This window comes from Falco cherrug, chromosome 4 (genome assembly GCF_023634085.1).
Source record: "Falco cherrug isolate bFalChe1 chromosome 4, bFalChe1.pri, whole genome shotgun sequence".
NCBI lineage: Eukaryota > Metazoa > Chordata > Aves > Falconiformes > Falconidae > Falco > Falco cherrug.
This window is the reverse complement of record NC_073700.1, coordinates 4,454,039-4,478,609: the sequence shown is the minus strand read 5'-3', so window position 1 is coordinate 4,478,609 and position 24,571 is coordinate 4,454,039. Positions and strand designations below refer to the sequence as shown.

At 38.3% G+C, this 24,571-nt stretch overlaps 1 protein-coding gene across 1 annotated transcript in view; it reads left to right on the top strand.

Annotated features, from left to right (window-relative positions):
• Positions 1-24,571, top strand: part of NUP210 (nucleoporin 210) — a 69,452-nt gene that overhangs the window by 1,731 nt on the left and 43,150 nt on the right. Inside the window, exons 2-11 of the mRNA XM_005434091.4 lie at positions 8,986-9,122; positions 9,914-10,045; positions 14,006-14,102; positions 16,702-16,852; positions 18,590-18,722; positions 19,520-19,678; positions 20,154-20,222; positions 20,512-20,618; positions 21,698-21,838; positions 23,078-23,215. Coding sequence (XP_005434148.2) covers positions 8,986-9,122; positions 9,914-10,045; positions 14,006-14,102; positions 16,702-16,852; positions 18,590-18,722; positions 19,520-19,678; positions 20,154-20,222; positions 20,512-20,618; positions 21,698-21,838; positions 23,078-23,215 — 1,264 coding nt within the window. The remainder of the gene's footprint in view (positions 1-8,985; positions 9,123-9,913; positions 10,046-14,005; positions 14,103-16,701; positions 16,853-18,589; positions 18,723-19,519; positions 19,679-20,153; positions 20,223-20,511; positions 20,619-21,697; positions 21,839-23,077; positions 23,216-24,571) is intronic.

Here is a 24,571-nt window from a genome sequence, read left to right as displayed (position 1 = left end):
TGTTTTTTTCTTTTTCCTCAGTAATCTTTAAAGACAACGGAATCTTTAAAAGGATTTGGTTTATGTGGTAAAGTACATCATATGAACTTAAAACCCAAACTCATCAAAGCACTAGCAAAATCTGGGAGGTGTAGACTGTCTTTCCTAATTTCCAGCTACTTGGTGATGCTGGGGTGCTATCCAGCTGTCAGAAATATGTAGACCTTTGCAAATCTCACTGAAATCTACAGATGTAAAGATATGAGATTGTCCTCTAGGAAGTATCAGATTTGGTCTACATACCTACCTCTAATGAGAGTGATTTGTAGCCACTGCAGAGCGTGTTATGTTGCCAGCAGCAGGTTGTATCCCTAATGCAGAAAGACTCTAACATGCTTTTCCATCCACTCTCTCTGCCTACTCTTCAGAGATTAGTTTTGGTTGAGAATTAAGGAAACTATGCCGGCTTAATACAGAGTGTGTCATCATTTTCTGTACTGGGGTTGTAAATGTGTATTTATTCACTTCTGCTTTGCAGGGACTGGCAGGATGTGGGTGGTAAAGCTCAACGTGTGCTTACAAAACCATCAGGAGGAAGCAGTAGCTGTGTGTGTGACTGAGCAGGAGCAGTAATGCTCCTGGTGCTCAGAGCATGTTTGCTAGATTGCATCTGCAGCAGTCTTACCCTCTACATCCTTGACCTCGCAGGCCTTGAACTGCAGAGGATTAGAAAGAAGGGTATTTTGGAGGGGCAGGCAACTCCACTGCTACTTGCTGACAAGTTTCCTGTACTTTCCTGCTAGAGCTGTCAGTAATAGCTATTACTGGTGGGAAACGGTTAAAGTGAAGTGCTAAATGGTAATGACTTAAGAAGTAGTGGCTGTGCCTTACCCAGGATTTGTAAAATGACGGTGGATTTGCATGCACAAAAGCAAGGATTTGGAATGGAAATTACAAGTTTCAGGCCCTTTGTGTTGAGAAGGGGACTGAGGTTATGTAATATGGGAGATTGCAAGGTTAGGGGTAGCATATAAATGCTGTTCTTGTCTTAAAAGCAGCATCTGTCTTCAAAAGACATCCTTTGAGTATTTGAAGGACTGCATTAGTCATCTCAAACTTTCAGAATTCATAACCTGAGTGTCCAATTTCATGAAAAATAAGTCTATGACATGTTGTGACCTTATTTCTTTCCAGTTTCCCTTTGGGGCTTCAAGTTTACCTCTGAAAGGTATTTCAAAGGTATATTTTCAAAGCAGTTGTTGTAGTGTCTGAGAATTCCAGTGATTCCAAGGGAAAAGGTCAAGTTTTATCATCACCAGAGCAGATTGAGAGCAATGATAAAGTTACACACATAGCTTTAAATTATTTTCAGATTTTCAAGATGCTTGTGCCGTCTGGAGTTTGGGTTGCCTTTATGTTAAAATTATTTTTTGGTAAAAGCTTTTTTTTCAAAGCATACGGTGTTCCCATCTGTAAATACTGTACGTGGTACTATCTTTAGGGATAAAACACAGTCTGAGCAGATATTTTTAGCATTTAAATTACATCTGTATTTATCTTGTAATTACATTAATCCAGTAATGACACCTAGAAGAATGAAAGCATTTAGGAGCAGAATTGCCTCCTTGAAATCAGCCTTACCAAAATAACATTTTGGGAGGGAAACACACAACCCCCCCCAACATTTTCCCCAAGGTATGCAGCATGGCATAGGGTATTTATGGCAGAAATTATCTGTCCTCGATAAATATGCTTACATGTCTGTGATATCATTTCATATCTTTTAGAATTGAGATACATGGTGAGAACTGGTAGAAAGTTTCAGCTTCAGGAGTTAACTTTGAGAAATGCAACTGATTGAATTTGAACCATTGACCATTGAAGTCAGAAGTTTTGCTATGGCAAGGTTATAGGAAACTGTCCAAAGGTGATAATGGCCCTGTATAATGTTGTTTGCTGCAAATACAACAAATGAGATTTTATTGCCACCTTAAATAACAGCATTTGTGTGCTACTGAAGCCCTCACGGAGGTCACAGGAAGCTAACTGCCATTGGGAGAGGAGCAGGTGCCAGGGAGCTGGAGTGAGAGATCCAGCAGCTGAGTAGTGTTTGAGCTGTGTCATGCACAGGTGCTTCCAGAGAAACCAAAGCCTATATACAGCGCTGCTGTTGCAGTAGTTAGCAGGTAGAGCTGATTTTCTAGCTCCTTATCTTGTCATGTTTCTAATACTGGGTTGTAAATTGATCTTATCACTCCAGGGGATGTATGTGGTGGTTTATGTGTTTTAAAAATGTGTATTGAATAAGAGTGTTGCTGATCGAGGTCTGTTACTTTGCTACAAGACTGACAGTCTCAACGGATAATCCAGGGGTTTAGTTGTTGTGGATTATGTTTTACTACGGGTCTAAAAAAACCCTGTCTTTGACTTTCACGGAAAAGTATTTTGTGTGAGATACTGACTGTTAATTTCCATATTACAAAATGACATCTTAAATAATGATTGTTATCTCCTGCTAGTCTTACCCCTTCTTTAGCTCTCACTTGTGCTGCATTTCCTACTTCTTAAGGCCATTACAGCAGGCAACAAAATGTTCTCCCTCTCTCTGGGAGGTGTCTACGCTGCTGTCTGGCAGGTAGGCAGGCTGCAGTGCAGTGTGTGCTTTTCCAGCTTGGCTTCAAGCTCTTGTAGATAGCCAAATGAGCTTAGAATTGGGTTGAGATATCCTTGCTGGTAAAGTGAAATGGACTGTGTTGCTGTGGGTCAGGCCAGTGTTACATGTTGGCTCAAAACCAGAGTAGGTAGCATGGGTCTGCAGCATAGATGTTCTGCCAGAGTTGAAGAGGCAGAAGAAATCATGTTTTTTCTCTTACCCAGTGTGTCAGCCTGTAGTGCAGGTTTACTGCTGAAAAAATGTTTTTTGAATCTGAGCATAACCTGCCTGGGAAGGAGGATAGAAGGAGTAGGGGCTGTTGTTACTTCTGGGGCAGCTTTAATTGCTCAACACCCATGAAATGTTTTAAGACTTTTGCTGGGTTTGTGTGTGTGTCTCACCATAGTAATGGAAGCCTTAAGGGTGTCTACATGTAAGAAGGTTTACAATGGGTAATTTGAAATAGTGCAATATGTGACATTGTATTTTGGAAGTAATCTGCAATATTTTAGTTTTAGTTTTCTAACTTGCAGTAAGGCTAAGCTAATTTCAGACAACTTGTGTGGATAAACCTTTATTGCATTGTCTTAGTTGGAAGATGACTGTCACTAGTGTGGCACGCCATTTTCCTTCATGCAGCTAGAAAAGGTGCAAAAATAAGCACTTAGAATAAAATCTTTTTGTCTACCAGTTGATTTCACAAAATATCCACATTACAATTCGGGCATCTGGGTTGGATTTCGAGAACAATCATCACTGGCTTAACTCTGCTTCCTTTCAAGTTAATGGGCATGCCGGCTGGTCACCATTATAAAAACCCATGAGTGCAAGCCTTATCCTTCACTCTGTGTGTGATGTTTCCATTTGCTTCTAAAGCAGGACTGGATGGAGGATTTTTTTGCTGCTTTCTGTTTTCCCAGTACAATAAGAAACATCCTAGGAGAGGATTGAGTGAACAATAAAGAGATAATCTGCCACTGTGTTGTTAAAAATCCTTAAGAGTTGAGGGAACTTTGCCAGGCTCCCTCTGTGTTTTCTTCAGAATGGGATCAGTTCCCATATCCTTGGTTCTCTGGGAACCTATTTTTTATCATACAACTACAGTTGCCTGGATGCTGTTCTGGCTCTTGAGACTCTTCGTTTTTGTATGTCAACAGTGTTAGTCCCAAGAGTGACTAGAAGTGAGGTGCCTAATGTATTGGTCAATCCAATCTTGCCAAACTCTTTAAAAACATCACTGTCCCGTTTCCCTCTGGCTACATGCCTGATACAAATTCTAAAAGATTAGATCAACTGGCAGTTGTGGTGCATCTCCACATCTGAAGAGATGACAAAACAATATAAAACGCTGAAGCAATAAGAATCAACAGAATATTGCTGAGTGAGGGAAAGAGTAATGTTTTAACCAGCTGATTTAAGTATAATGGAAGTATTCAAGTATTCACATGTGATATTAGAGAACAGTCAATTAAAAAAGTGCAGGCATAGGTTTGTGTAGATCTGTAGGTACAATATCGGCACATGGTTCTGTGTGTGCGTGAAAACAGACAAAAATGGAAATTGGAAAGAAGACTGGTGGTCTTTATTGCAAGTGTCGTTAATTCCTCAGTAAGTAGGATTTTATTCTGAGGAAAATAAATATTGGGGCATTTATTTGCTTTTTTCCCCTTCATCTCGCTCTTCTTTCTAGTGCTTCTTCCCCACCTTGCTTTTTCTTCTAGACCCTGGTATGCGATCAAGAGCTAGTGCCAGAAATGCTTTCCATTGCTTGCTTCTCAGGATCTAATTTTGATCTCTGACAAGACTAACTCTCACTGTTGCATGCTGACGTGCTGCTGAAGATCTGCTGTAATTGGAAGATGATATAATTTGCAGTCTTTGATGCCATTTAAAGCAAAATTTTCTTGTTCATCTAGAACACAATAGTGATCCCCGTGTGTGTTACAGCAGAGTACTGCCACTATACTTGCTATACAGCCTGTTTGATTAATGCCTTATCCTTTCTGTACTTGACTCTGAATAGGAGTTAGCTGTAAATAGAAAGTGCTTTTGATACCGCTGGATGATATTGAGGGGGCACAAATATTTCATATGTTGTGTAAAAAACAGTAGTCATACAGATTCTTTATTAATATAAATCGATAGTAAACCAAGCCTCTGAAAGGCCCTACTTTACCTGCCCAGTTCAGGTAACTGCCTAAAATAGCAGACATCCTTTTGGTAATAAAACTAAAAATGTTTTTTTAGAAAAAAAGAAAAAGTAAGAAATTCAGTTGATAATCTGTATCGTATTTTAAACTACCATTAGAGGCCAAATAGTATCAAGTCTCAGGTTCCCTACTCCAGTGACAGCAAAGAGTTCACTGGCATTCAGCCATAAAAGCTTAAAAGTTCCTTTGTAATTGTGGAGTGTATGTAAGTTTACAGCTAAAATTCAATGCAAACTTAAGTTTATCTTTGTGCTTTCCTTTTTCTATCCTGAAAAATATCCTGTAATTAGGTTTAGTTTAACAACACTGCTATTAGTACAAACTGTAGTGGTTATGTATTGCAATACATAGCCGTATATTTAAAGAACAAATACAAAACACTGTGAAACCCCTGTTGTGTTGTAAACATAATTAAATTCAGACTATAAGAATGCAAATTAATATATAACATTTGAATGACAGAGAATATTAAGCAATGTAAAGAACTAAATAATAAAATTAAAAGTCACTTCCATACGTATAATGCTTATTTAAAAAAAGCCACCATGCATATTATGTTGGATCCACATAGTTAGCTTAAAATGCCTACCAGCCAAGTGCAGAAAAAGCCTTACTGGTTGTGAATACTAACGTTGTTTAAAGAAACTTGCAGAATGTTGGATAACTTTCATGGTTGCCTAAGTACAGAGTAACAGGAAAATAACGAATTGTTTGCTCTTAAATTAATCTCTCTATATGGGGAAGTTAAATGTACTACTAATATAGAAAAGAAATTGTACTATTTTAGAAACACTGTAAACCCTAGTATTAAAAAAAATCCTTGTATTTGTGTACTTAGGTTACGTATCTAGAATATAATGAACAATTTTTGGGCTTAAGCTTCTAATTGATGTTTAAATTGTCTATTGTGTGCTGCCATGGGTTGTTTTTTCCCTTGAGCAGATAAAATACTTTGAAACTGCAGAGTTAGCAGTTGATAGGCTTGTTTCAAAATCCTCTGAAACTAGTCTTTGTGTAGGCAAAATATTTTTGGGAGCACACCAATATTATGAATTAAAAATTCTTGAAATTAATTAATTTCTCCCAAGACAAAAATACCATACTGCATAGTAGTGTCCAATGAACCTCTACGCCGCTATTACCACGCACAATTAAAAGTGTTCTGACGGGTGTTGTGCCCTTGGACTGCAAGCTTTTGGGGCCTCATTATTTGGACAGTGTAGTGTGATAAAATCCAGACCCATATGTAGGGGAACTAGAGAGCTAACACGTGTGTTTTTGTTTCATGTGAGGTTTCTGTAAGAAATGCAGTTTGCTGTCTTACCGATTGCTTCGAACCAAAGGGATCTTGGTGTCTTGTGCAACTGGATTTTGTCTTCAGAATTGTGCTTTTCAATGCTTAAGGTTGAAAACACAACTTGCAGTTTTATTCCTGTGACTACAACTGGATTGGTCCATGTTCACCTGGACTGCAACTCTTAACTCTAAGATAATTGAACTTACTGTGATGTGTTATTTTTTTTTAAATGGATACGATTTAGTTAACAAGTGTGGTTTGACTGGCTGGGTGGCAGGTACCCACCAAAGCCACTCTGTCACTCCCCTCCCTCATGAGTTGGGAGAGAAAATATGACGAAAAGCTTGGAGGTCAAGATAAGGACAGGGAGATCACTCAGCAATTACCATCATGGGCAAAACAGACTTGACTTGGGGAAATTAGTTTTAATTTATTACCATTCAAATCAGAGTAGGATAATGACAACTAAAAGTCAAGACTTAAAAAGACCTTCCCGCCATCCCTCCCTCCCTCCCAGGCTCAACTTCACTCCTGATTTCTCTACCTCCTCACACTCTTCCCCCACTCCAGTGTGGTGTCCATCTCACAGGAGACAATTCGCCATGAACTTCTCCAATGCGAGTCCTTCCCATGGGCTGCAGTCCTTCACATATTGCTCCAGTGTGGGTCCCTTCCATGGGCTGCGGTCCTTCCGGAACGGACTGTTCCAGTGTGGGTTTCCCACGGGGTCAAAAGTTCTACCAGCAAAGCTGTTTCAGTGTAGGCTCTTCTGTCCATGGGTCCATACATCCTACCAGCAAATCTGCTTCAACATGGGCTTCCCATGGGTCACAGCCTCCTTTGGGCATCCTCCTGCTCCAGCATGGGGGGGTCCTGGGGCTGCAGGTGCATATCTGCTCTGTCGTGGACTTTTGTGGGCCAAGGGGGACAGCCTACCTCACCATGGGCTTCACCACAGGCTGCAGGGAAATCTCTGCTCCAGTGCCTGGAGCACCTTCTCTCCCTCCTTCTGCACTGACCTTGGTGTCTGCAGGGTTGTTGCTCTCACATATTTTCACTCCTCTCTTCTGCTGCAATTGTTGCACAGATTTTTTTCCCCTCTTTTTAAATATGTTATCCCGGAGGGATACTGTCACGGATTGGATTGGCCTTGGCTATTGGCAGGTCCATCTTGGAGCCAGCTGGCATTAGCTTTGTTAGATATGGGGGAACCTTCTAGCAGCTTCTCACAGAAGCCATCTCTGTAGCCCTTCCTGCTCCCAAAACCTTGCCATGCAAACCCACTACAACAAGAAATTTTGTTTTTCAGTGTTCTGGATTGGTTGGTGCTATCAGTAATAAAAGTGTGTAAAACTTGTGTCTGGGGAGAAGGGCATGTATGATACTGCCGTATGAAAGTCTCCTTTGGCTCGTTGCAGAGTTAAAAGATTTTTTCCTATAGATCACAGGTGGGCATTTTCAAACATCCTCCAGAAGAAAAGTCTAAATCAATCCAGCTTCACCAACTTTACCAGGTGGGGATCTAGTGCCCGGTTTAGATTGCATTTACTGGATAATGCAATGTTTTCATCAGAACTGCTGTCATCATCTGGGAGAAGCAATTCCTGAACAGCGTTGTCATCAGTGCTTTCTTTCATTGTTTTAAGCCTTCAAAGGACCCTTGTGAAAGAGCTCTGACTCAGGACTTCTGAACAAACAGCTATGGCTGTTTCAGACATTTAATTCATTAGAGGCTTAAGCAGGGTGCTGGGCTCTGAGCTGGGGGCCAGGCAGGGTGCCAGTAACTCCTGAAGGTGTAGCAGGAGCAAGGAATTCTGTGGAGAAGCTATGACGCAGTTCTCCCAAACGGTTCTCCAAAATGGTTAGTTAGCAGCTCATCCTAGTTCCAGAGTGGTGACGCTCTTTAACTGTGTGCAAGAGGTATGGCCTGCTTGAATACTGCAATCGCTTTGAGCAGTCTACATTCAGGCCTCGCCATCTCTACCATCATTGCTACCATCTCTAATTTCAAGAGGCATGTTTTTGAATAACTTTTAAACACTTCCATCCCACCTCTCATTCATCTTGATGCTTTTGGCACAGAGGAAGTAGGAACCGGGCTGCACATCCATGTTGAGGAGGAGCTTCCCACAAGCTCATTCCTGAAGCACGTGTCTTTAGAAAAGCTGTACAAGTCGGAGCAGGAAGTAACAGATGCATCAATTTTAGATCAGAATTCCATGTAAGCTTATGTTTCAACAAAGGTGATTATACAACTTCGCATGGTTTACAGTGGTATGTACTTCAGCTAAACAGACTGACTATATTTTTATTCATATTTCCTGATTAAAAAATGTTGTTTCTTAGATGTTCAGAGTCTCTGCCATAGCAAACATACATAACTGTGATGTGTTGGCATCAGGGAGAACATGCGGTTTTTTTAGAGCTTTGATTCAAACATTTTTAGAATGCAAGTGGTGAACAGGCCTTCAGTTAAAATTATTCTACATTTTGCCTCAATATTCTGTATGTGTTTTTGCTTGTCCACACCTCTAAGCTAATGCTTGGGCCAGAGGCTTTGTTAACTTCGTTAAGTAGCAGGGTATAGCTCTGAATCGCATTCAACGGTGAGCATGCCACAATAGAGAGAATGCTGTGTTTGTCTGCCTGGGCTCTGGTGGGCTTCTGGCTGTGCTTTCCTCCTCCTTCAGCCCTCGCTTGCTTTTGCTGAAGTCCTGAAGGAGCTGTTGCCATCCTGACAGTGTAGCCTGTCTCATGTGAATGATGTTTGTAGCTTTTAAACCAGACCTTTGATTCCGTTCTAGCAGTAACTTAAATCCTGCTAACACAACCAAATAATATTGTAGGTCCTCCACCAGGCCAGAGGTTGCAAGCATAGATCTGGCAGATCAGGATGAGCGCCAGTGTTCACAGAAGGCTGTTGTCCAGGCACAGTCCTCACAGCCCACACGTCTGACAAGTATCATCTTTGCTGAAGATATAAGTAAGTTTTAATTTTTGTAAGCATACCACTGCTTTTTTATGGGGATCCTGGCATCCTTCAGAAACAAAGCAGAGATGTATAAGTGCACAAAATAAGACATTTCTGTTCATATGCATAGTAATTTTAGACTTTCCATGGATATGGTTTCAAAGTTCCGTTTGCTAAACACCTCAAATAAGTATTAATGATGTTAACAGGAAAACAGGTAATTCCTTGAGGAAAAAAAAGGTGGGTGGAGTGGCTGAAAATAATTTTCAGTACCTACTTTTTATATAATGCAAATTCAGATGTTTTGCATTTTAAAAGCTGGAAATTGCCTTTTTGTCTGTCATACAGTGTGCCAGGTTAGTTTTTATAATGGCAGATAGGCAAAAACAGATGGCCAATTAAATGTCTTACAGTCACTAAATGAAGAAGTATATAGGGGTTTATCATCTGTGGGTAAAAGTCATGAAGTTCTCTAGGACATGGACCACATCTGGCAGTTGCACTGTAGAAACTCTTACTCTGTACTCAGAGAAGACATCTGTAATTATTAGTGTAGGTGGAGATCACAGGTTTTTTAAAGATTTGTTCTAAAGTTCAGTGGGCAAGGGAACTGCTTTTCCTGCTTGCTTAGCCACAATCACCATTTGACCAAGAGTTTATCAGTCAAGGTCATGACCCAGTTTCAGTTCCTTCAGTGTCTTGTGCCTTTGGCTACATTTGAGGTGCATTTTGTCTTGGTGGTGCTCTTGATAAGCACGTGCAGTGTTGCTGGTTTCATGTGGTCTTTCTGATGTCTCTTCAAGTGACTGGACAAGTGCTTCGTTGTGATGCTATAGTTGATATAATTCATGATATCCAAATTGTGTCCACAACAAGAGAACTCTATCTTGAAGATTCACCACTGGAGCTAAAAATTCAGGCTTTGGATTCTGAAGGTAAGAGATTTACTAGTAAGAGATAAAATATATGTTGAAATTCCAATTGTCTGACGTGCACAGGTTTTACTTGCAACACAATTGAATGTTAGAAGCCAAACTCAGTAATTTAAAGGGAGCTCTCTGGATAATACATTCAGTAGCTTATTTTTTTAAAGTGTAAAATAAAATCTACATATTGCCTGAATAGGAAGATTAAACACTGATTGCCAGCAACTTTTGCTTGCCTTTTTTCCCTTCCCGCCCCCCCCCCCCCCCCCCCCAAGAAAGCTAGTGCTAGCGGTATTTATAAAAATCAGAATTTTTTTAAAAAAAAGGTATCAGTTCTTAACAATTCTGCCTCCAGATTAGGAGTAGAAATGTAATGGAAGAAGTCCCAGAACTTGTCCTGTTGAAGTGTTCCATCGGGATTTAACTAGGCTGAGCAAGGCTGCACAGGGATGTGAAGTAAATCTGTTCAGTTTTGGGGGTTTTTCTTCTTTTTTTTCTTTTGAGGTAGTCTAATAAATTTTGCAAAAGAACATTTTATCTGAGTCCATTTAAGTGTCCAACAGTATCTTTAAAGATTATGTTGAAGACCAAACCACCTATTGCTTGGATTAATATTCCTTAATTATTACGCTCACTTTTGGGAGGTATCATTTAGGATCATAAAAGTCAGTACACTTGGCTGAATGCATCATTATTTAATAGGAGCAGAAAACTTCTGCTTTTCCTACTGTTTGTAGCATCAGAAAAAGAGCTATGATGCTGGTAAGAATTTAGTTTAGTTTCAACAATCTATTTTTATGCATGCATCAACACTCACACAAACCAAGTGATTTTTAGGACAACTGCTGGGCTGAAAGGAAATTATATGTAAAGCAGCTAGAAAAGGTTGAATTTTTTGTTTTGGGTGATTGAGCTCATCCTACATTTAATTTTTTTGTAAGTCATGAATACCATGTTACGATGTTAATAATGAAAAATAATTTTGTTTTCTTATACTGTGTGTAATACTGGATTCTTGGCTTGGCGTTTCTGCAAACTTTCAAGTATGCTCAATAAGACAAATTTGTGCTTGTAGCCACCCAGGTTAGAGTCTGAACAGGAGCAATGGTTCCAAACTCACAAAGAATGTTTAATCTGCATGATTGAAGATTAGGAAGTTTAGTCCTATGGCTTCTAGTCAACACATTGTTTAAGTTTAGAAGATCAGGATACACTCAAAAGCTTTGAAAATCAGTTCTTTTTGACCCAAATGACATTGAGATCCATTCTTGGGAGACCTTTGGACATATTAGACTCTCAGTGGTTTTTCTTGGAACACTCTAAAAAATAAATTCAAGAGCAGTGGCACGTTTATTGAGGGATATAACTGTTCAGGAAAAGTCAGAGAATTGAATAAAGGACTCTTGAACACTTTTTATTTAATATTCAGAAGGTGAGAAAATCAATATAAAATAGTTATCCAGTTCAATGACTGTTGGGAAAAATCTGCTTAATTTTGCTGGAAACTTGCACAAGGAATGGGTGTCAAGCCTGTTAGTGCAGCCTGTGTGAGAGGGGGAGTAGATGCTTTGTATCAATAATTGTACGTATACAATGCTGTAGTGACAGAGCTTTTTCCCTGGTATGTATAGTTGTTAAGTAGGCTCTAGGGATATACCAAGTGCAATTTGCTTTGGGCAGATGGTGATTATTGTATTTTATATTGCCAGATTATTGCACTTGGTGTGGGTCAGACCATTCATTAATGTTGATGATTCTAATCCTGTGTAGAGGAGTAGAATCCTACTATGGATTATACAGGGTATATCTTCAGGAATAGTTTCTTTCCTTATTCTATTCCACATATATATATTTTTTATATAATTTCTATTTTTTAATCAGTTACGTAATTGTGGATTTCTTTTTGTACGTGTTTTTAATAAGCTACTTCAAATATAAACTCAATTCCCAAATACTGCTTTTCAAAGATCATTAATGAAAGTTAGGAAGATTATCATGGACATATTTGGCCAAATAAAGTATAGAATGTAGAGGGGGGAAAAAGTCACATATTGTTTTCTTTTATCTGTTGAACTTAGCTCAAGTTATTTTATTATGACTTCCCTGGAGGTGAGTTAAGTAAGAGAAAGGCTTAAAGATATGAGCTTGCATTTCTTTGGCTGTGAGTGTGCAAGGAACGCTGGCTTCCTGCTGCAGCAATGGAGCACAGCGCATCAAGACATCTCTCTTTGTTTACTGGGATTTACTCCAGCCTTGCCAGTGAGAGAGACACATTTCTGCTGAAGCATCACAGAGGAGGAGCAGCTCTGGGCGAGGTTATGGTTGTGGAGTGGGAACGCAAGTCACTGCCTGTGTTGACATCTGAGGAGCCTGGGAGGGTAATGTTACAGCTGGCCGAAGGGCAGCTGGTCTGCAGCTCCTGTTACAGCTGTGTGATCCTTCAGGGAAGGATAAAGACATACTATGGTTCATCACAAGTGCTGTATTACCTGTCTGCCTCCTTGGGTGCTGCTGCTGCTGGGTTTAACGTGGAGACAGCCACTGCCCACCATGCTGCAGAGATATCTGATCCTGGCTTGAACGAGTGAGACCCTTCGTTGTCTGGGGAATGCCCATGATAGTTTCTTTGATAACCTGACTTTGTCTTTGTAATGAGGGACCCCGACAGGAGCCAGGACACCCAGGCCCGGCGGTCTTTCAGAAGCTGTAAGGGACAGTTTCAAGCTTTTGCTACCAATTGGCTGCAGCACTGTCTCTGTCCAGGCATAGCTTCTTCATAGTGCTGCCATGGGCGTTTCTCCACTGACCTTGTTATTTTCAGTTGCAGCAAAACAAAAGGGTGCAATACAGCTTTGCAAAGCCAAACCATGCATCATTAAAGAAAGTCAGACTTGAATGCATGTTAATTAATCCATTCTGAATCAATTTTAATTATATTGCCTTGTGTGTTTAGAGTTTTGTGTTTAAAATCCTATTTATCTGGGATTTGGAGCTATATGCAGTAATTTGTATAGAAATGGGAGCAACAACATAGGCTGTGTGTTGTGTTACCTTGTCTTAAAATATTTTTGTGGTTTAAAAAGTCATAAACCTTTAAGCATAAGAATCTGATGATAAATCTGCTTTGATTCTTACTTTATTAATATAGATATAAATGTCAAGGAAATAACACAAATGAAAAAATCTTTTAAAATATAGTAAATACTGGGATTCCAGTTCAGTGTTTATTTGCAACTTCTGCAATTCAGAGCAAGACTCATCTTGAAGGTTGTAAGATCTTTCATATTAGCAGCTCATTACACTTAAATACGATAATGATAAATCTTTGTTTTCAGTCTGTTTATTCCTTTCTGTTCCTTTTTGTTCCTTTTTTACCATTTGCAATTTCTCATGTTCTGGTGGTTCACAGTTTCTGGAAAGAAGGTGCTCAGTTTGAGTTCTTTGAGTGAAAACTTGTTCCTGTTATGGATAAATCATGGTTGTGCTCAAAACCAAAACAGTATTTGTGGGAAGTGCAGTTCATCTGTGCTGCGAACTGAGATCCACGTGTTTCAAAATGAAAGATTGTTTAGCTGCTTGAGGGGGGAGGTTTATGTATGTCCTGCTAATATCCAAGAAATGGTAAGGGTTTTGTGGTCAAAGGGGAAAGGAGGTGGTGGGTGCGAAGGATGTCTTGAGGACTGACAAGTGGATGATAGGTGCAGGTGCCACCACCTATCTCATGGGCTTTGTGAAAACCATAAAGTGGAATATGGTGTTGCAAAATGTGAACAGAAAAGCCACTTAACAGAAACATCTTAAACTTGCAGAAGTCAGTAAAGCAAGGTAGATTGTGATTTTTAACTAAATACAGATATTGCTTCTTTTGGGGGTAAGATACAGAAATTTTCTAGGGGGAAAAAAGTCATTGTTCCAGGAAGACTGTATGCTTTTTGGTTATTTTTGTTTTAATTTGATTTTGATTTGTAGGAAACACTTTCAGCACATTGGCAGGGTTAGTCTTTGACTGGACAATAGTAGAAGACACAGAGGCTGATGGCTTCTCAGATTCCCACAGTGCATTACGGTATGTTAATTTAATTTTTTCTTGAAATTATCATGTTTGAGTAACTATTTCCCCATGTCTAGCTGTTGCGAGCTGATGCCTGAAATAATGCTTATGGCTTAGTTGTTTCAGGATGTTTTTTTTAAGTGCCTGCTCAACAGCCTGGGGACTCATATCCCTGTTTAATTTAACAATTTATAGCGTTAATGAGCAGCCCAGGTAGCCCTAATGCAACAACTAGAAATAAATAGATGCAATTGGTGATCTTCCTGAAACATCTTGTGCAAAGGAAAGATTTATCAATAAGATTGTTATCTTAGGATTTTGGCAGACAGGCTTATTTTTAGATATTTTTTCTGAAGGAAGAAAGTCCTCTTCTATTTCAGAAAGGAGCTCTCTGAACTTGAAGAGTTTCAGGTTTCAGTCAACACTTAGTACTGGTATTGAAATAGCTTTCAAAGTAGTTAATATTTAAATTGGAACTGACCAAGTGGCTGCTTGTGAGCTAGCTACAGCTCATAAAGCCAGGTGACATAATTAAATGAAAGGCATTCAATGAAGGTATTCAATATATTGTCTTTCAGACAGAGCAATGAATGGAAAGCACTTGCTTAATAAATAAGTCATGATTCTCGGTTCATCATTTGTACTGACTCAATAAGTTAACTGGAATTTTTGTGGAACCTTCTGTCCCAAGATCTTGAATGCTTTTCAACTCGCTAATGAGAGAAGTGTTTTTTAGCATTTCTGTACAATAAGGAAGTTCTTCCTGCATTTAATGGAGATGAAGTTCTTGCCCAAAAGTCAGAAAGTTCACCTATGGCAAGGATAGGAATAGAATCCAGACCCTATGATTATATTTTTTTAAATGTTTTTTTCCTCCTGTGTTTGTCGCTGACCATCTTTGGCCTCTGTTATGGTAGTGGTGTGTTTCTGTTTGTTTGGATTTTTTTATTAAGCATATGTACGGTGTAGTTTTACAGCGATGACTTAGTAGTTCTGTTCTTCAGTGACTTCAAACAGAAATTTGGGGTTCCATCCTTATTAAAATAACCAGAATTGAAAGCTGCTTAGTAGTAAGGGATATTTTTCAAATTGAACTCCAAGAATTTTACCTCTGCACTGATACCAGCTGGTGTTAACACAGCGGGGCCCTGTTATTTGTGGTATTATGCTAGTATTTATGTGGTAAATCTTGACTTTGCTTGACATGAATGTAGGTAGAAAAAAATGCCTCCCTGATATACATGAATTTAACCAGACACCTGAAACTGTTTTTTGTCACACAGCAGTCTACAGACACTTCTTGAATACATCTTTAGTCAGAAATTTCCTAATGTATAGTAAGCTTATGAGATGAAATAGATTCAAACTCCTGCACCAGAGACTTCACTTACTTCAGAAAACAGGTTCCAGCAAAATATAGGGAAATTGTGGGACATAAAATAATGTAGAAAACTATACTTTCCTTTAAAGAACCTGGCTTTATTCATAGGATGATTCTATGACTGGCATGTGGGGAAACCAGTTCTCTTAGAGAGAAGAATGGTTAACAGTTAACTTCAGTCCTCAAACCTATGTTCCAAATACCTTAGAAATGGGGTAGGGGTAGCAAATAGGACTTTTTTTCTGCTGGGTAAACACAAACTCCAATTATGCAGCCTTAGAGAAACAAACACACAGCATTACCCAAGGGAAAGCCTGTTAAGCCCATAATACACTTGAAGCTGCAGGTACGAGTATATGGCCCCTATCTATAATGACAGCCAGGCAGTGTGCTAATTGTTCAGTGCATTTTACAATCCAAGTCCTAGTCCATAGTCCTTTTTGTTTCAGTGTATTTGCTAGAGATGTGGTTTTAACCAAACTAATATTGATATATGCTGTACCGTTAGCACAGCTATGGTAACATAAAAATGTTCTAATCATGTTACAGCTTTGCAAAATAAACAATGAACTGTCATAAATGTTAATATTTATAACTGTTCTCAATATGGCTATACTGATTGTGCTGTGGAAGTGCACATAAAGCCAAACAGATCATGTGCATATGGAAGCTGGCAAACTTCAGAAGATGATCCTCTTTCAATTTCTGTCCTGTCATTTACACATTCATGGCAAATTCCTTTCCTCTGTCATCACATCAAACTGAAATCTCTTAAGCGTTATTACAAGTACTCTGGTTGTACATTTTTTTTCATAGTAATTTATTAAATGAATCCTAACTTCTTCCTGTAGGTCACAGTTACGTTTTGGTTTAAGCTGTTGCTTTTATGAACATAAGCTTTGGGTCTTTCACATCAGTTGTTCTACAATAACATAGAGAGTTTTTGCAGTCTACGCCTATTGTAAAAACTGGAGAGATCATTGTAGACAACATGTGCAGTCTTCTGATATCTCTTGAAAGCCCACAAACAAGCTTCAAACAAACTTCTATCAGTCACAGAAGTTAGCTGCAGATATCTTGAAGAATGAGTAAAATTTGGATATCTGGTCCCAAGCAGACATCTTAAATTTGCTTAAAAACGGAAATAGCTGGGAATAGATGCTGGTGGTGTTTCTTGTGAGTTTACAAAGATTAGTTAACAATTTTCTGTTCACTTTTTGGTTTACCTTTCAGTATACTCAAGTTCTTAGAATCCACTTACATTCCACCTTCCTATATATTGGAGATGGAAAAAGTTGGTAAGCAAGGAGATACCATTTTGGTGTCTGGAATGAAAACAGGGAGTTCTAAATTGAAAGCAAGAATACAGGAAAGTGTCTATAAGGTAAGAAACTTGCATTCTTTTTCTTTTCTTTCTCCGCCCCCCCCAGTTATGTAGTCTTTTAGTCCAGTGTTACAGGAGTACTGTAAGCTTGCCCTGCTGTAGTCACGTTGTGGATATCAGTGCTGCATCTCTGTCCTACTGGATCAACTCTGTAGTCCATATCACAAAAGATTACAGTGCTGCTCTTGATCGCCCTGAAAGGTTTGGAGTTTGGTGCAGTTACCTAGTGCAGGACAGAGCATGTGCCAGGCATCATTCTTAGACTGAACTGTGACAAAAGGCCCTGAGGAATACACTTCAAATACTTCTGTACAGTTTTATTATTCCTGGTAGTCATTCATATTATATATATAAAACCTAGAATCATGCTGCATAGGGCATTGGCCTCTTACCTCTTTTTAAAAATAACCAACTAGAACACTTTAGGTCCTTTTTTCAATAAATAAATAAATAGAACAAGGATTACTATATTGGATATACCTTTATTTCCTGTTGTGCTTGAAATGGGTGTCTTAGGGATACTTGGTATGTAATTCTACCTCATTGGATGCTCCTCTCCAAGCAAGGGCTTTGGGATCAGAATGTCAGTGCTACAAGGGTGTTAAACTGCAGCACTGGCAGTGTTTTTAGCTGTTAAGTAAATCTATGCTGTTTCTTTGTAACTTGCAGTGACTGAGTTTTTCCTTCAACTCTAGTAACAGAGTTGTTTTTTCTTTTAATAGAATTTGCAAACACCTGAGAGTTCTTACAGGTTGTCCCTTGCAGGAATACGTGCAGTTGTGCTAGTATCAATTTAATGCTGCACCTTAAAAAAAAAATCCTTCTATAAAATAGTGGAGTTTTTCTGAAGTTCATCTCATATCTGCAGTCTGTTTTTGCAGATTTGTGTTGCTACATGTTGTACGTAATGTTTTTGTTTAAAGCAGAATTGCCTTGGACTATCAAACGCATACTTGTAAAAAGTGTTCTATGAAAATATTACCTAAATGTATGTAATACTAATAACGTGGCACAAATAATAGTGCATGTTAAGAATTGTGGTTTTGTTACAGTTCTACCTAATTGCTGAAGTTAGTTATCCTGTGTATCAGGCTGACTTTTTTTTTTCCTTGAATGCTTGTAGCTTTACTAGCTTTCTGTTTTAATATTTTTCTGAATTAGTTTTGAGCGAATACTGTAAGTGAAATCGAAATAATCCATTTGCAATTTTTTTATGGCTGTCTGGTTAGTAGTTCCTTTAAATCTGTCACTGCTGCCGGACTGCCATTTCAGTTAATATCCCTCAAACAGCTGTAATGGAATTTATACAATTACCTGTTGTATTCCTAATCTAAAAGACTAGTGAATTTGATACAGGTTCCTCAGTGAAGTTGTAATGGTTATATTGTGTGGAAGTACCATGTTTTACAGTAGGGAAAATGAATTTCTAGATGTCTGAATAGTCATTTTGCATCTGCCTCAAGTTTATCTGTATTCTCCAGAAAACTGAACCAAAATCATGCCCATGCAAACTTGATTTTTTTTCTTCAGCCTTGCACAGTATGCATAGAGCAGATCTTCCTACCATTCATTGTGCTTTGCATGTCCCTGTTGTGACTGAATTTGAGATGATAATACAGAGCCAATTACAGCAAGTAATATTTTTCACTTACAGATTTTAAGTTATTACTGTGTGGTCTGTTTCAAACAAGTAAACTGCTTTCAATGTTGCTTTTTCTTTTTCTTTACCCTCAATAGCATGTACAACCTGCAGAAGTCAGATTGCTAATTTTGGAAAACATTCTTTTGAATCCAGCATATGACATTTATCTTCTGGTAGGAACATCAATTCAGTACAGAGTTCAGAAAATAAGGCAAGGGAAGATTACAGGTTTGTCCTGTGTTTTGTGGTTGTGTGTTTTTTGTTTTTTTGGTTTTTTTTTTAACCCTATGTGAATTTTTAAAGGCTGAGAAGTTGTGTTTTTTGCTAAGATTTAATAATTAATAAATCAATTAAATTAAATATTTTAATATTTAATACTGTTTTCCTAAACCACATGATACAGCTGTTTAATTTTTCTCTCAAAGAAACTGTGTCTATATAAAGGATATACTATTGCAGGTTTGTGAAGGACACGAAGCTAGGGATAACTTCGAATAGGAGCTAACTGTCATTTTAGATGTACTCATTTATTTCCCATTTACTAAAACTCTGTCTTAGTTAAATCAAATCTAATTAGTAACTTTTCTAACAGAAAAGTGCCTGCAGCTTACAATGAGCCTGTGCTCGTAATGACTGACATTATTTTTTGAAAGAGACTAAATAAATGATTACTAGGCTCACTATGTCAGCTAGTAGTGCAGAATGGAGCAGCAGAAATTATCAGTAACTCATAGAAAGTTATTTGGCCACTTCTGAAGCTGGGAATGAGTTGGATGTTAGGTCAAAAGGGTGGGATGATGTTAATTGAAAATTGCAGCTTCAAAGAAATTAAAGTTAGGCAAGAAGTTAATTTTGTGCGTGTGTGTTGATGTAATCACAGAAATTCTGTTTCCGTAAGACATTAAAAATACTGATTTAATGTGTGCACCAGGCATCAGTAAAAATTAATCAGAAATAATTATCAGCGTCCAAACACTGACACATTTGATTTTGTTGTTTCATATGTTGTCTTGTTTTATGTACAGAATTGATGATGCCGTCTGATCAGTATGGATTGCAGCTACAGAACAACATACTTGGTCCTGAGGGAGATCCGTCTTGGCCAGTTGCCAAGTTGGATCAGGCAACATCCGTTGTAACTGCATTGCAGCAGGGACAAACTAACCTTGTACTTGGGCACAAGAGTATCCTTTTTAGGTGATGCTTTTCCATCCAGAATTTCATGGCAGGAGGCAAAATTTCCACCCTTTGCAGCATAAAAAGATAAAATTATCTACATTTGTACCAGTAGTTTTGAAAATCAAGAGTACCTGGTAGAGCCATAGAAAGCATCACTGCTGTGAATTCAGTCCAACAGAGCTGCCTGATGTTTTGAAATGTGCTAAGAAATTACGTTGGCAAAAGATCAATTAAATCATGTGTGTTCCCGTTATTCAGTGTGGAAATGTGGTGGGGCTTTACTTAATTTTTATATTTAGAGCATTATATTCTCCAGTGAAATCTCTCTAAAATGCTCACTGTTTTTCAGGGTAGTGGGGAGAACATTTATTTTCAGTGTACAATTAGCTTTAATACCCAGAGGCATAAGGAGCCCCAAGAACAAGCTGATCTTTACTTGACTTTTGTCAAAATATTTCTCTTCCTTTACTGAGACTTCAGGTATTCGTATGGAAGGGGTTTCCAGATTACCAAACAGCACTATCTATGTTGTAAATCCTAAGTATTTAGGTTGGTACTGGCTGCAGTTTTCTTCATCACTTAATATAATTTTTCTTGTTTTTGTGTTGGTGTCTGTCGTTGTGTATATACATGCTTCCATTTCTGGTATTGCTTTTCACAGAAAAGTAATTTTATTCAGAAAAGTAGCTCAGTGCAAAATAGGTTTAGTAGTAAGTATCTTTCATCTTTGTATTCAGCAGCTTAAAACAATGAATGTGTATCTTCAGAAGCAAAATGCTTACATACATTATGTAAAGAGGCTGTTGGTTTGTGCTATTCAGTTTTTCCTGTTTTGTAGGATTTACAGTTCATCCAGGTGACAGATGGATCCTGGAAACAGGCAGACTTTATGAAATAACAATTGAAGTGTATGATAAATCAAGCCATAAGGTGTATTTATCTGATGTAAGTTGAAATGGTGATATACTTCTGAGTGCCTGTCTCCTAAATCCTGTCTTTCTTTGAAATTAGTTAAGCAGTTTCTTGTTTACACAGAGTTAGGACATTTCAAAGCATATTGCTTCTTGCCTTTTCTTTTTTCCCCTCATTGTTTTGTTGTGAGGGTTTTTTTTTTGGTAAAATAAAGCAGAGATTCATGTGAAAGTGTCCCTTGGAGTCTTAAGTACTGTAGAAAAAAAACTAAAAGAAGATGGACAGTGCACTTCAAATATGTGGCATAGGCATTGCACTGGAAATTGCAAACTGGGGTAACTGCTGGAGAGCAGTACTAATATGGTACTTCATCTCATCAATCCCCATCACATACAATATTTCATGTCTAGAGGCAATCTTTCCTATTAAAGAATGAGGTGCAAGGTGGGCTTATAACATCCTTGAGGAGCTACCTGTGTCCTTTCCGTTGATTATGGGAAAAGCTTAGATGGATTAGGTAGCACTAAAACACTTCACTGTTTGCTAGTTAAATAAGATGAATTCTAGGTACTAGGTACCAAATATACATTGCTTTAAAAAAAAGTAAAATCAATAGTTCATTTGCTAGCAGAAAAAAATTTATTGAACTATGCTTTTCAGAATACCGAATTTATGGGAATGTTGCTTTAATTTGCTTCTTGAGATACAGATCTGAGTTTCAGCTAGATCTCAGACATATGCTATTGGGGTGGTATATTTGCATGTTCCTTCCCTGTTCAGTTTAAGAATGACAAAATTAAGAAATTACTGTAAAATGTAAATTATTTAGTAGTATAAATATTAGCACATTTTGTGTTTAATTTCAGGTTGCTGATAATTTAAAAAAGTAAATATTTTCTTTGGAGTTAATGCCGTGTCTGAAAGATACAATCTTGCTGAGAGACTGAAATTTTCATAGGGAAAAATTCTTACGCGGTTTCAGATAAGTTTCTTTGAATTGTGTTATTAAATGGTTGTTCTCTCATTGATTTGTTGCTAGTATGTCTATGGCTTTCTGTACAGTATTCATGTTAGTTACCTGTGGCAATATCTATTTAATGTTCTGGTTTTAGAATATCAGAATTAGTACAAAGCTGTCCAAAGAATATTTTGAGGTGCTGAAGTCATCTCTGAATGGATCGTATCATTATGTGAAAGCAGTGAAGAAGGGTCAGACTATCATTGATGCTGCACTGACATCAGTAGTAGATCAGGTATGTTTTCGTAATAACTCTTTTGCTTTACTGGTAGGCATAGAAATAATTTACTTGTGCAGTAGTGACTTAATAGTCACATAATAAAAGGAAACCTAAGACATACATGGGTCTAAGCCACCTTTGTTTAAACAGATTTAAGAATCAAATTCTAAAATCCTTACCTCAGGAAAACTGTCAGTTAAGTCAACAGAAGATTTGCCTAAATAAAGACTGGGATTTTGCTACCAAGTGTGTGGCAAACACCTGTTAAAACTAGTGGTGCACAGCCTTGTTTTTTTTTTTCATGGCAGATACTTATGTGGGCACATATCGTTTCCGTGTGCCGATGCAAAGGCCCTTTCACATTCTCTGATTGAAATTTACAATTTATTGTGGTAGGATCATCAGTGTCATACCCTGGCCTTGTTCTGCATTCAGTCACATTTGGAAAGTTTTCTATCATTTGGTAAGTGATGTTAAATGCTGGAATGAAAATCTGCCAAATGTATCAGCCTGCAAATTTCTTAAAATTAATATTAACTTTTGCTAGTTGGGCAGGCTGCTGAAGGTATGGCTAACCAGGGCATGTGGTGTGAAAGTGATTTGCTTTTGCTTGAAACTTGGAAAAATTCAACACTTGAACCCATTTGCTATGAAATAGTTCTAGTGATTCCCCGAGTAGGATTTAGTAGATCCTTGTATATGATAAACCGTGTTCATTCTCTGTGTCAGAGGTAGTCTTCAGTGAAGTGAGGTCTGCTGAGAGCTCTGAAGGTTTTCCTTCAGAACTTCAATAAGAAACAATAAGTTGTGCCAGAGTTACGGCATTACACTTACAGCCAAGTTGTAAAGGCCAGTATGTCAAGATGGGCTGAGGAATGGGTCTGTTAGGCTGAGTTTTGTCTTCACCTGCTGCAGAGTGGAATGAGCAAGTGGTAAATGCAGGCGTGGAGTTACTGAATTAGTTCTGCAGACAAGGTGTCAAAAACTAGGAGTAGTGAAAGTGTATTTCTTACTGCTGTTTGCCTTTTAATGTGGGCAGCTGTATCTCCACAGTAATACTACTCATTTAATGCAATAGTACATTTTGCTGTGATGAGCTCTTTGCTCACAAGTAATGGTGTTCATAAGTGACCCTAAACAGTTGCTTTCCTTCCTCTCTCAGATGTTTTCAACAACTTCTCTATATATGACTAAACATAAATTGTAGGAGGCACTATGGTGCCATTTATAATACTGTGCTTTTGCTTTTTGTAGGATGGAGGTGTTCATACATTACCAGTTCCAGTGCGAAACCAGCAAGATGTTGAAATATATGTTCCCATAGTTGTTTCACCCAGCATTTTGACATTTCCTTGGCAGCCAAAAGCCGGAGTTTACCAGTACACCATACAGGTATGCTGAAGAAGTATGTAAATGCAGGAAGTATTGCTCAAGCAGGCACAGCGAGGCCTGTAACCACTAGGGAGTTGGTTGGGTACTTCAGGCACAGTGACATCCAAAACTTTATTTGAAGGAATTTCATTGGATCTTATTTGCAGGAATTAGTGTAGTTTAAAAAGAGCACACAAGAAACCAACAAACATAAAAACCCCACCAACTTTTTATCTTGTGTCTTTCATTCACTTCCTCTCTCCCTCACACATGCACCACACAAGTATGCATTGAGTGGTTTGGAATTACAGAAGACATCCTAGGTACACAACTTCATAGTAATGATTAGAGGCTACCATTTACTGTAAAGGGATAGAAGTATGTGAGTATGAATCAAGAGTGTGAAATGACTGGAAAAAGGGCATGACAAGATTAATGAACCATGCCCTGTCAACCTTTGACATCAGTATCCTTCACTCAGCAAACATCTCATGCTTCTAATAAAAAGTTACAGGGAGGCAAAGGCCAAGTTTCATTTACATTATGCCCTTCTAAAGGGACATCTTTTTCTTGTTTCTTCTGTGTGTCCTGTCTGTCAATCCTTCCATACACTTCATGAAGCAAATAGTTTCATGTATTCATGTGATCATTCAATGATACTTCCAGTATCCTGAGTATAGCCTAACTGGAGAAAAAAGGCCATTGTTTATCCCTGGCCCAGACTTTTATCCTAGTACAATGATACCCAGATCCTGCACTCAAGTGTTTTATGCGCGGTTCCTACCTCTCCCTTTCAGCATGAAGTAGTGCTCAGTTTTGGGTCTCTCTTCCTGTAAAAAGTATACAAAAGAGGCAGTGGGACACATGGTATCTGAAGTAAACAAATCAATCTCATAGGGGTAAAACTGCATTCTCTAGTGTAAATCTGAAGTTAACACCATTGAGTTTAGTGCTGTCAGCTGGACTGTTAATTTCTGTGGGATTAGTTTGGTTTAGTTCATGCTATACCCAACCACACCAGCAGAGTGTGGTAAAAATTCTTAGTACAAATCTGCATTTTCAGTACATCATAACTTCTGCTGGAGTTTTCCCACTAAGGGAAAGTAAACGTGTTTTTCTGTTTCCTGCCTGTTTTACAGTTCTATTCTTGTCTCACCTTATCTTGCATATATCGTCAAATATCTCATTAGAGAATATTCCTTCATGTTACTCCAATAATTGCATCAGTATTCTAACTGTAGGGTGACTTTTTTTCATTAAAAACATAAAAACTTTTTTTCTCCCAACGTTTAGTTTATATTTACTGAAACTGATAACATTTTCCCAGTCTGCCCCTTCAACAATACTAGTGGTTGTTTACAATAGCACACAGCTTGA